The following is a 12,513-nucleotide window of genomic DNA, read 5'->3' as shown; positions in this document are numbered from 1 at the left end:
ACAGTTCCCATGTGCCTCACTGCTCTGTTTGCAAAGAGAATGTGTCCCTCCCTGGCAGCTGTTGAAGAATTGGGGGTTGAAGGGGGGGGGTCCGGGTTTGCATCCTGGCGCCCCCTTACTGAGTGCTCTTGGGCAAGTCCCTTAGTTCCTCTGGACCCTTGTCCCTCATCTGAATACACAGGGATCATAATCTACTCCTGATTGTGTCATTATGGGGAACAACACTTTCAAAGAGACATGCTTCGAGGGTCGTGCTAAAAGGTACGAGAGAGGAGGCCCATAAATGCTGGCTGTTGTTGTTGCTCAAATGTGCCCCTTTCTTGCTAGACACATCCTTCCCAGAGGAAGAAATAACTATGTTCCAGGACTACGGCTCCTTTCCTTCCCCCTGAGAACTATGGCAGGCCCCAGGCTCTCAGTCTTCTTCACCTGCCCGAAGGGCCTGGAAACGGGCGTGAGACCACATCTCCCACAGTGACCCAGAAGCAGTAGGGGGTCTTGGACCCTGGCACACGTGCCCACGAAGACAGCAGCCCATCACACCAGCCAGGGCCCCGGCCACCCACCCTTAGCCACCACTGACTCAGCTCAGAGGAGGCGAGCAAGTCCCCAGCTGTGTTCAAAGGAGCTGGTCCAGAAGATTCAGGGGCTGTTACATCACTGGTCTCTTAATCCTTCTTTATTTACAACTGCACCGGGCTCTAAAATTCCAGCAATCAGGTCGGCCTGATTCAGCTTCCTATATTGAATTGTTTTATGTGTAACTGAATCCCATACATTCAGAGCCAAAAGAACCAGACAGCTCAGCTCCTATCTTCCCCTCATTCCACAGGTGAGAGTGAGATGCCCACAGGGCCTGAGTGACGTGCTTAAGGACATGCTATGGTTAGCAGCAGCTGGGCTAAGACCAGAAGAAATCATAAGCCTTCTGGGTCTGGGATATTTTGACTAGTGGGTTCCACAGAGACAAGTGGATAAACCTAAGGTGGGCTCTGACCCCTGTGAGGCAGCAATATGAAGTCTGTGCATCTCTGTCCTGCCTCATATACACAATCCTGGCCACAAGATCCACGGACGACAGAGGCGCTGCAGGAATCACCCTAACGGAGCCACGAGGGACCTGTGCTCAGGGAAAGGAGAAGTGAACAGTGTGTAAAAACATATTTAACATAAATTTAGTGGGGAAGCAGATGGAAACATGTCAGGGTTTTATAATACCAACTATGGAAAGGAAAGTTGTTCCCCATCCTCTGAGCTGCTGCAAATGAGGAAAGAAGATGCAGTACCCTTGACGGACATCTGGGAGCAAAGGGCAGAGTGGTTATTCAAGGGGATGTGCCTCGGAGCACGATGAACAAAGCTATCTTCATCCTAGTTCCCATAAATGATGGTCAAAGGCTGGTGGGAGCTGGTGGGAAAGAAGGAGGGCCATCCTGAAGCTGGTTCTCTCCTCTCCCATGGGCACTAACTGGGCCAACCAGCCCCAAACACAGTGACAGAGGCCACTGTGTATTCCGATTAGCAGCAGCAACAGCAACAACATAAATAAATGAGGGTTACACAGCTGAGCGGGCAAGAGGTGAAGTCCCAGGATGGTTTTGTGAAGGTTATGCCACTCAGACAGAGTCAGGGCAGGATCCGGGTACATAAGGAAAGGGCGAGACAGGAAGCTGTCCAGGGCAGCTGGTGTTTAAGGGCAGATATGTTACCACTTAGCATAAAGCTTACAGTTACTAGGAGAGATGTCTGCAAGGTAAAGAGCAGCATTCCTGCTGGAGTAAACATGCTTCTGGAAGTGTTTCATAACCTGCTGGTTCAAAATGGCACTGCTGGGTTAATATCATCTCCCTCTCGTGTACAAACTCCATTTTTATTCTTTTAAAACAGATTTCTTGGGACACCTGGGTGGTTCAGTGGGTTAAGCACCTGACTTTTTTTTTTTAATTTTTTAAAATGTTTTTTTATTTATTATTGAGACACAGAGAGACAGAGCATGAGCAGGGGAGGGGCAGAGAGAGGAGGAGACACAGAATCCTAAGCAGGCTCCAGACTCTGAGCTGTCAGCACAGAGCCCGACGCAGGGCTCGAACTCACAAACCGCGAGATCATGACCTGAGCTGAAGTAGGATGCTCCACCGACTGAGCCACCCAGGCGCCCCAAGCACCTGACTCTTGGTTTCAGCTCAGGTCATGATCTCACAGCTTCGTGTGTTTGAGTCCCACGTCTGGTTCTGTGCTGGCAGCGTGGAGCCTGCTTGGGATTCTCTCTCTCCTTCTCTAACTACCCCCCTCCATGCTGTCTCTGTCTTTCTCAAAACAAATAAAAATTTTTAAATAACAGATTTCTTCAGTTTGTCTTCTTAGCAGGTAAAATAATGTCTGCATATCCATGGCTCTACCAGGGAGAAAGCAATGTGATTTTCTGCCATTTCGGAGAGGTCTCATTGAGCAGGGCAGTGTGCTCCTTTGTCAGGATTCTAGGCAGCAACCTGTCTACTGCTGGTTTGGGACAGCAGGTGAGGGAGGGAATAGGGCAGGGGAGAAGGGAGGGAGGTTTCAGACCGGCTTGCCCAGGCACAACTTCCACAAATTGTAGGATCTTCCTCTCTCTGTGTTAGGGGCTGAATTATGTCCTCCCAAAGTTCATATGTTGAAGTCTTAACCCCCAGTACCTCAGAATGGGATTGTATTTGGAGATGAGGCCCTTAAAGAGGTGAGTAAGGTAAAATAAGGTCATATGGGTGTGCCCTCATCCAGTATGATGGGTGTCCTTATAAGAAGAGGAGTTTAGGGGGCGCCTGGGTGGCTCAGTCAGTTGAGCATCTGCCTCTTGGTTTTGGCTCAGGTCACGATCTCATGGTTCACAGGTTGGAGCCCCACATCGGGCTCTGTGCTGGTGGTAGGGAGTCTGCTTGGGATTCTCTCTCTCTCCCTCTCCCTGCCCTTCCCCAACCTATACTCTTGTGCTCTCTCTCTCTCAAAATAAATAAATAAATAAATTAAAAAAAAAAAAGAAAAAGAAGAGGAGTTTAGGACACAGACACACACAGAGGGAAGATGCCAAGTAAAGATGGCCATCTACAAGCCAAGGAGAGAGGCCTCAGAAGAAACCAAGCCTGGTGACACTCTGATGTCAGGCTTCCAGCCTCTGGAATTATGAGAAAATAAATTCCTGCTGCTGAAGCCCCAAAAGTCTGTGGTACTTTGCTATGGTGTCCCTACCAAGCTAATACCTTCCCCTTCCCCTCCCCACTCCATGTACAGCTGGGCTGGTCACTTTCTCCCACAAATATCTGTCTTCTCTCTTTGCTCCCAATCCTTGCTTTCTGTAAGATTTTCAGAGTGACTGTCTGGCTTTGGAAAAACACAAACAAGTTTTTTGCTGTTTCATAAAGCTCAGCTGGGAAATGTCAAGGAAAAAAAGAAAATGTCACCAAACTCCCTTCTACTTCCATTCGCCCTCACTGTCAGGACACGACTGGGTTCCACCAGGATCAGTGTAGGTGTGGGGCATGTGCCGAGGAAAGAGAAAAATGCATGCCTAGCATTCCTCAGCCTTTCACTGGGGTTTTGTAGGGCACTGCAGAAAGGCCTACCATCTTTAAATAAACAACTATTCCCAGGGACAGTCCCTAAACATCCACAGGTTACTGTCATACCTTCTGATTATCTACTTTTTGCAAAGAGGAGGCAGTGGATGGGACTTTACAATTTGCTGTTTTGAATGGTTACCTAATATTCACCTTCATATGATATCTTTTCTTAGCTTACTCTACCCATTTCTGGCCCTATGGAAGTAACTCCTTGACTTATAAGACAGGACCAAAGAGGGACCCCTGGGTGGCTCAGTCGGTTAAGCACCCAACTCTAGACTTCGGCTCATGTCATGATCTCATGGCTGGTGAGATCGAGCACAGTGTCAGGCTCTATGCTGGCAGTGCACAGCCTGCTTGGGATTCTCTCTCTCTCCCTGTCTCGGCCCCTTCCCCCTTGCTGTCTCTCAAAATAAATAAAAATAAACTTTAAAAACTATTTAAAAAAAAAAAAAGACCGGACCAAAGAAAAGATGCTGATTCTATCAGTGAATGGCATGCAGTTTTTATTATTATTATTATTATTATTATATTATTATTTCGTTTTGGGGACTTCTTTTGACATGTAGTTTAAAAACACGGGGTGCCTGGGTGGGGCAGTCGGTTGAGCGTCCGACTTCAGCCAGGTCACGATCTCGCGGTCCGTGAGTTCGAGCCCCGCGTCGGGCTCTGGGCTGATGGCTCAGAGCCTGGAGCCTGTTTCCGATTCTGTGTCTCCCTCTCTCTCTGCCCCTCCCCCGTTCATACTCTGTCTCTCTCTGTCCCAAAAATAAATAAACGTTGAAAAAAAATTAAAAAAAAAAAAAACACACACACAGCAACCTGATAAGAGGAAAGGGGGAGTAAAATAAGAGATTACCTGTTATTACCCAATAGTCTCTGGTTGTTTCCGATATATCAAGGTTGGGATATTCCAGTGCTAAAACAAATAAGAAACACACCAAGTTACTTTCACAGTTTTTATATGTAAATATTACTTAGGAAAATGGACATACATAATAAAATATCAAACAGCTAAATTCAGCTTTATCATTCTTAGGAACTCCAGGATATACAGGCCAAAACTATTTCGCTGTTCTGAAAAGTAAAATGCTTAGTAAAGGGCTAACTTTCAGATGAAGCGGTTTTTAGGGTTTGTAAATTTATGCTCTTCTGATTTTTTCATCAGAACCTTCCTAAGTGGAACATCTTCACTATCAAAACTCACAGCTAGAACCTGTCTTAACTATAACATTCTTTGTAAAAACTATCCAACCATCACTAATATTTTTAGGAATGATACTCTCTTGAATGGATTTTTCCAGTGTCAAGGACTAAGTTTATTATTAGCCAAATGTTTGTGACATAGTCCTGGTTCTTTTGAAGGTATGGTGGCCATAAGCGCTAATTCATGTAAAGGGTTTAGCGCAGAGCCTGGCACATGGTAAGTGCTCAATAAATCTTAGTTGTTGTTATTATCAGAATATCAAGAGGAAAGAAAATAAATTCTTCACATGCTGCCATGTGACATAATGCCATCTTTCATGACATCGTCCTTTCCACAAAATTCAGAGTCATCTTTCCTTACTATTTGGAAATTCGCAAAAGCTTGCCATTTAAACACTCAAAACAATTCTGAGTGGCTACTGTGTGCTAAGTACATCCACACACACAATTTCATTTTTTTACAGTATCAAATGCAACCACAGAAGGAAACAGAAAGTTAAAAAAAAAAAAACTTGACCAATGACCTTGAGAAATGTATTAACAATTACATTTAAGAGCACAAATCTTGACTTCCTTTGGCTACCAAGTAAGTGTTTGGGTACAAAATGTAGGCTGCACTGTCTTTGGAGTCTATGCCTTCTGCATGGTAATGAGGATTATATAACTGAAACATTAGAGGAAGAGGAGGCTACAAGACTGACTATGGGGACTTCATCCAGTAAAGTCACGATGCTGATTGCAAATGAGTTGCATTATGTTATCTATAGCCAGGGCAAGGGCTGAAGGCCCGGGAACATTTGCTGATGGCACAAATGGGTGGAAACCACAGCAACCCAGAAGGCCACAAGGACAGACGCCCCACAGGGCAGTTACTGTAAGCTCAAAGGCAGACTGTTTGGGTTCAAGCCCTAGGTTCCATGTCTCATTAGCTGTGACAGTGAGCATCTTGTTACACCTCCTGGAACCTCAGTTTTCTCCTTTGCAAAGTGGGGCACATTCTGTACTACTATAGGGTGCTTTGTGAGGATTCGATGACATAAGATATGTGAACTGTAAAGGCACCTAACCAATGCTTTTGTTCAGTGTGCAATACACCTGTTATCAATTCAATCCCCGTTTATCACCGATTTCAGTTGTTTCACGATAAAAGAGTTAGTATGTGCCTGGCACAATAGACATTTGTTAAATGGGGAAGGGACCTGAGGGGAAGGGAAAAGGCAGTGTCCCTGTGAGGGGTGAACATACTCACGTTCAGCAATGGTGAGCGGCGGGTAGGTGAGGTAGAACCCAACCAGCTCAGCTGAGAGCTGGCGGAGGAGGCTGCTGGCGACCGTGCCGTTGAGGAAGGAGCTCCGATTGCCCACCACGTACACCAAGGTGACTGTCTGGGAGGCATTGGATGTGCTCACAATCTGAATCGACACAGGAGGAAAGGGGAGGGAGACATGCCAAATAAGATGAAGGTCTGTTTCATGGAAGCCCTGGGAGGAGAAGTTTAAGCGGAAGTTGAGGGTAGAGATGAGAGGGACGTGAAGAAAAGCAAGGAAGAGACAAGAATAACAAATACCCATCATTTATGGATTGCTGGCTGAATGCCAGGCACTGTGCTGAGGACACGTGATCTCATTCGGTTCTCACCACAACCCCATGAAGTGTATCCACCTATGGCTCCATTTTACAGAGGAGCAAACTGAGGCCCGGAATGAGACATGCCCATGATCACATAGATAATAGATAATAAGTTATGTAGCCAGGATTCTAACCCAGATAGTCTGACTTCGGGTTTTAACCAGGTATGTGTATCTCTTCCAGGGGCTAAATTGTCTCAGGTTACGTTTATGGTTCTGAAAATACAAAATAGAGCGTGGAAATGTTAAATCTAAGAGGCCTCAACTGCTCAGAGAAAGCCTGTGTTAAATGTGGGGGGAACCTTGAAGTTTCTACACAACTGATCATCACCCTAGCAAACGGGCAGAGTGATTAAACCTGATGACAAAAGGAATTCAGAAATATAAAACAGCCTCTTTTGAGAGTGATTACATTTCCTTGTGACCTATTAATTCAATATGGAATATGTAAATATTACTATGAGATCGTGTGGTTTTCTTCTTGAATTTTGTCTAAGTCCGTTTTCTCATTACTGGAAAATGCAGTTTTCTGGGTCAATGTATGGACAAAAATATCCCACAGATGAGATTTGAAAAACAGATGCAGTAGGAAGTTATTTAATTTGGTGAGATAGTGTGGGGTTCTGTGCTGGGTTCTGTTCTGTGCCCTCTCCCCTTCCGGATTCACTTGCCACCCACCCACCCACATTTTGCTCAGTGTCTCAAAAGGCAGACACTGTGGACCACCTCGGTGGGCTCCTTTCCCTCTGGCTTCAGCTAAAAGGAGCTCGGGAGGATGTGAGAGACTGGAAGGAGAGTGGGGTCAGAGAACTGGTATGTCGGGGACTCCTTTCCCACAGTGGGGCTCTTATGGGGGCAGCTTTGGCCTCTGCCTCCTGTAACTGCTCTTTCCCCTTGCCCCATCAGGCCCCAATACTTATAGCCTTGGCTATAAGTGGTTTTCCTAGAGCCTGCCCATGCTTCTGCAAAGAGTCCCTTTTATTAGACTTTCTTCAAATTACCTTTATCTGAGTGTGACCTCTCTTCCTGCAGGGAGCCAACTGATAATCCTGTCTTTCCTAGACCTTTGTGTGTTCAGACATAAATATCCCTGCAACTTTCCTTTTAGACATTATTTTTAAAAAGATTGTCAAGAATACCTTCTTGTTATTTCTCACTTTTCCCATAAGTAGAAATTGCTATATAATTTTCTTTAAAAAATTTTTTTTAATGTTTATTTATTTTTGAGAGAGAGAGAGAGAGAGAGAGAGAAAGAGAGACTGAGAGTAGGGGAGGGGCAGAGAGAGAGGGAGACACAGAATCCAAAGCAGGCTCCAGGCTCCGAGCCGTCAGCACAGAGTCCGACGTGGGGCTCAAACTCATGGACCACAAGATCATGACCCAAGCTGAAGTCGGATGCTCAACCTGACTAAGCCACTCAGGCACCCCTGGAAGTTGCTATATAATTTTCTAACGCAGAGCCTGTAGTCCCATGATTAATGATACACTCAATCAACGTTTCTGGTCAACTCTTTCTCTCTTTTCTGAAAGTATTTTTGGACTGTGGTTGAGCCACAGGTATTCATGCCACCTTCCCAGGGTACCAAAAATAAAGGTGCTTCTTTCTGAACAACTCAAAAGACTCAACTGTACTAGCACCTAAAAGAATAATAACAAAAATAACTTTTTGACCATTATCTCCAGTGTGAACATTCTATTTTTTGCTTTTCAACTAAACTAAATCTCACTGGATCCCAAAGATGCCTATAGAACTTGTAGTTTCTTCTACAGAAACTACACTGGATCCGGTAAGTTATAACTTTAAAAAAAAATGTGGCAAAATACACATAAAGTTATCATGTTAACCATTTTAAGGGTACAGTTCAGCGGCCTTAAGTACATTCACACTGTTGTGTGGCCATCACAACCATCCATCTCCACAACTTTTTCATCTTCCCAAACTGAAACTCTGTACCTATTAAACAACTCTCCATTTCTTCCACTCCTCAGCCCCTGAAAACCAACATTCTACTCTATTCATTTGACAAAACTGAACACCTTTTATAAGAGGAATCACATAGTATTTGTCCTGGTGTGACTAGCTTATTTCACTTAGCATAATGTCCTCAAGCTTCGTTCATGTTGTAGCATATGTCAGCATTTCCTTCCTTTTAAAAGATGAATAACAGTCCATCAGATGTATATACTACATTTCTTGTCCATTCTTCTGTGGATTGACACTTGGGCTGCTACCACATTTTGCCTGTTGTGAATAATGTTATGAACATGGGTATACATATATCTCTTCAAGTCCCCACTTTCTTTTGGGTAGATACCAGAAGTAGAATTGCTGCATCATATGGTAATTCTATGTTTAATTTTTTAAGGAACCACCATACCATTTTCCACAGAGCTATGCCGTTTGAGAAGCTCACCAGCAATGCACGAGGATTCCAATTCCTCCATATTCTTACCAACACTTGCTATTTTTTATCTTTAAAAAATTTTTTTAATGTTTATTTATTTTTAAGAGAGAGAGAGAGAGAGGCAGAGAGAAGGAGACACACAATCCAAAGCAGGTTCCAGGTTCCGAGCTATCAGCACAGAGCCCAACACGGAGCTCCAACTCATGAACCGCAAGATCATGACCTGAGCTGAAAGTGGACTCTCAACCTACTGAGACACCCAGGAACCCTTTTCTTTTTTCTTAATAGCCACCCTAATAGGTATGAAGCGTATAGGTGTGAAGTGGTATACTGTGGTTTCGATTTTCATTTCCCTAATGATTAGTCATGTAGAACATTTTTTCATGTGCTTATTGATCTATGTATCTTATTTGGAGAAATGTCTATTCAAGCTGTTTACCCATTTCTTTATCGGATTGTTTTTATGTTTTTGAGTTGTAGAAGTTCTTTATATATTCTAGATATTTACTCCTTATCCAATATATGATTTGCAATTATTGTCTTCCATTCTGTGGGTTGCCTTTTGATCAACTGTGCCCTTTGATCTACAAAAGTTTTTTTTTTTTTAATTTTAAACATTTGTTTATTTTTGAAAGACCGAGAGAGACAGAGCATGAGTGGGGGGGGGCAAAGAGAGGAGACACAGAGTCTGAAGCAGGCTCCAGGCTCTGAGCTGTCAGCACAGAGCCCAACACGGGCCTCAAACGACAAACTGTGAGATCATGACCTGAGCCGATGTCAGAAGCTTAACTGACTGAGCCACCGAGATGCCCCAAAAGTGTTTAATTCTGAAGTACAATTTAACTACTTTTTCTTTTGTTGCCCATACTTTTGGTGTCATATCCAGGAAATCATTTCCAAATTCAATACCATGAAGTTTTCTCCTCTGTTTTCTTCTAAGAGTCCTATAGTTTTGGCTCTCATGTTTAGGTCTTTGATCCACTTAAGTTAATTTTTGTATATGGTGTTAGATAAGGGTCCAACTTCATTCTTTTGTTTGTGGATGTCCAGTTCTCCCGATACCATTGGTTGAAAAGATTGTCTTTTCCCCATTGAATGGATTTGAGGCCCTTGTCAAAAATCACTTGACCATATATGCAAAGATTTTTTTTTTGCAAACTTGTTTGTGTTCCATTTGTCTATATGTCTGTCTTTATGCCAGTACCACACTGTTCTGATTATTGTAGCTCTGTAGTAAGTTTTGAAATCAGAAAGCATGAGAATTCCAACTATGTTTTTCTTTTTCAAGATTGTTTTGGCTATTCATGGTCCTTTGAGATACCAAATGAATCATATGAATTCTAGGATGGGTTTTTCTATTTCTGAAAAAAAAAAGTCACTGGGATTTTAATAGGGATCGCACAGAATCTGTAGATCGCTCTTAGCAGTACTGATATCTTAACAATATCAAGTCTTCCAATTCATAAGCACAAATTGTCCTTCTTTTTTTGTCTTCTTTAATAACCTCATTTTTATAGTTAAGAAAAGTGTAACCATTCTTGGTGGCTGCTTAAAACTAGCTTCATAAATAAGAAGAGGTTCACAGGCCTGAGCTAAGGTCATGTCAATGTTCCCTGAAAGTCATGCCTTGTCCCTAGTACAAGCAGCCCCTACAGAGGGCACTTTCCCATTACCCCTTTACTTTTAGACTCCTGTGACTTCTGGCCTTATCTCTTACTTCCCACTCATTCCTGCCACAATCCATTTAGCTAATCAGACCTAAAAAAATGCTAGTGGAATGGAATGCTGTTGTTTTGCCCACCCAGCATCCATTCTCCCTTCTTCTATGGCACCACCATAATTTCCTCAGGCAAACACCTCTTCTCTCCAGTTGGATTCGTGTGCTCAAGCTCTAGGAGTGGGCATAGCCAGGCCTACTTGATTGGGACATTTTATCTCCTTGGTCACAGTTACTGCTCCAGAAATGGGCACATAGTCCATCTGGGTCCAATGAGAGCTAATCCCAGGATTTTTCCTGGAATGCCACAAAAAAAGGCACCTTGGTTCCATAAGACCGTGAGCAGTAAGGATGAGGCAAACCTGGAGGTGCCAGGGATCACCCTACTGGTCCTGAAGATGATGCGAGCCCAGGGCAAGACCAAGGTATAAAGAGAGAACTTCACGAAGAAATCATATAAGCACCTGAATCAAATTGGGCCTGAAGGAAATATGCTGTGAACCCTTCAGTTATATGAGCCAATCACCTCTTTTTGTTTAAGCCTTATATGCTTCGATTCACAACCAAAAAGGTCCTAATTGAGTATACCGTAATCTAGCCCCTAATACCAATGCTATACAAGTAAAAAAAAAAAAAAAGTCACTTTTCAATGACTCTGTGAACAAATTAATTAAATATTTATGTGGTCTTATTCCAGAAAGAATCTAAGCTGCCCTCTAAGTTACATTTAATACCACAAAACGGAAAGTTATTAATTACAAAACCATGTCAGGGTACAAGCCCAGGGGGATTAAAGACAACCCCAGAGGGATGGTTAGCATGTAGCTAATATATGCATGATATAGGGGCCTTTTGCATATAGGGTTCCAAAATCCAGGCAACAAATTGGTTCTGGAATTCCTGTCAGCCATGGCAAAAAGCGAAATAGGGTTAACAAAACAACTCACCCAATTATCCATTCATTTCAAGAGTTGCTGAAATGTTCAAGAGCATCTAAAATGTATGTAGATGCAGGGGCACCTGGGTGGCTCAATTGGTTAAACATCTGACTCTTGATTTCGGCTCAGGTCATGATTGCAGGGTCATTAGACTGAGCCCCACATTGGGCATGGAGCCTACTTAAGAGTCTCTTTCTCTTTCCTTCTGCCCTTCCCCATGCCCCCACTCACATGTTCTCTCTTTCTCTAAAAAAATTAAATAAAAATACAATACAATAAGTAAAATAAAATAAAATAAAATAAAATAAAATAAAATAAAATAAAATAAAATAAAATAAAATAAAATAAAATAAAATAAAATAAAATAAAATAAAATAAAATGTATGTGGATGCAGTTTTCAAATTGTCTGTTATAGTCTTTTCTAAGGGAAGTTTGCTACTTGCTTTACAAAGTTCATGGCCCATTACTATCATACAACAACACAAGTGAGGCTTCTTAAGGACAAAGTCAGCTTATTTATCTTGATGTCTCTCCCAGTGCCTGATAAATACCAGGCACTCATTGGGTCTGTGCTTCCTGAATACAATCAGAGTATATGTTTTGCTGCTGAGCCCTAACTAGAATCATGCACCTGTGAGGATCACAATCCAATCAGAAAGAAAAAGATCTCCCACAAGGGAGCTGAGTCATACTTCTTACATAAATCTTGTGTTTGTGACACGTTTTTAGATCTTAATCTAATATGAACCAAATCATAATGAGATACTTCCATGTACACTTTGGATAAATCTAGAAAAGGAAAGCTGCTCGTTCAAATTAAATTGTATGCTTTCTACATCGTATTGGCTTTGCTGATAATTCACTTATGCTAAATGTCAATTTAAAACCACTGGGTTTAATTGCAAAGGATTTAGTTCAGTAAAAATAGAGACATTGGGTTGTACAGTTAATCAGAGAAATTTGGGGGCTGCATGAATATCATTAAGAAGCATCTGACTTTAGAGGGATGTTAACTATATAATTGC

At 42.7% G+C, this 12,513-nt stretch overlaps 1 protein-coding gene across 1 annotated transcript in view; it reads right to left on the bottom strand.

Moving 5' to 3' along the window:
- KIAA1549L (KIAA1549 like) overlaps positions 1-12,513 on the bottom strand; it is a 116,229-nt gene that overhangs the window by 92,220 nt on the left and 11,496 nt on the right. The window contains exons 6-7 of the mRNA XM_047072033.1: positions 6,049-6,211; positions 4,453-4,512 (exon numbers count right to left, since the gene is read on the bottom strand). Coding sequence (XP_046927989.1) covers positions 4,453-4,512; positions 6,049-6,211 — 223 coding nt within the window. The remainder of the gene's footprint in view (positions 1-4,452; positions 4,513-6,048; positions 6,212-12,513) is intronic.

The sequence above is a fragment of the Lynx rufus genome, unplaced genomic scaffold (assembly GCF_022079265.1).
Source record: "Lynx rufus isolate CCGP_SWC_20201006 ecotype Redwood Valley unplaced genomic scaffold, mLynRuf1.p SCAF_9, whole genome shotgun sequence".
Taxonomy (NCBI): domain Eukaryota; kingdom Metazoa; phylum Chordata; class Mammalia; order Carnivora; family Felidae; genus Lynx; species Lynx rufus.
The sequence above is the reverse complement of the archived record's forward strand: the minus strand, read 5'-3'. Positions and strand labels throughout refer to the sequence as shown.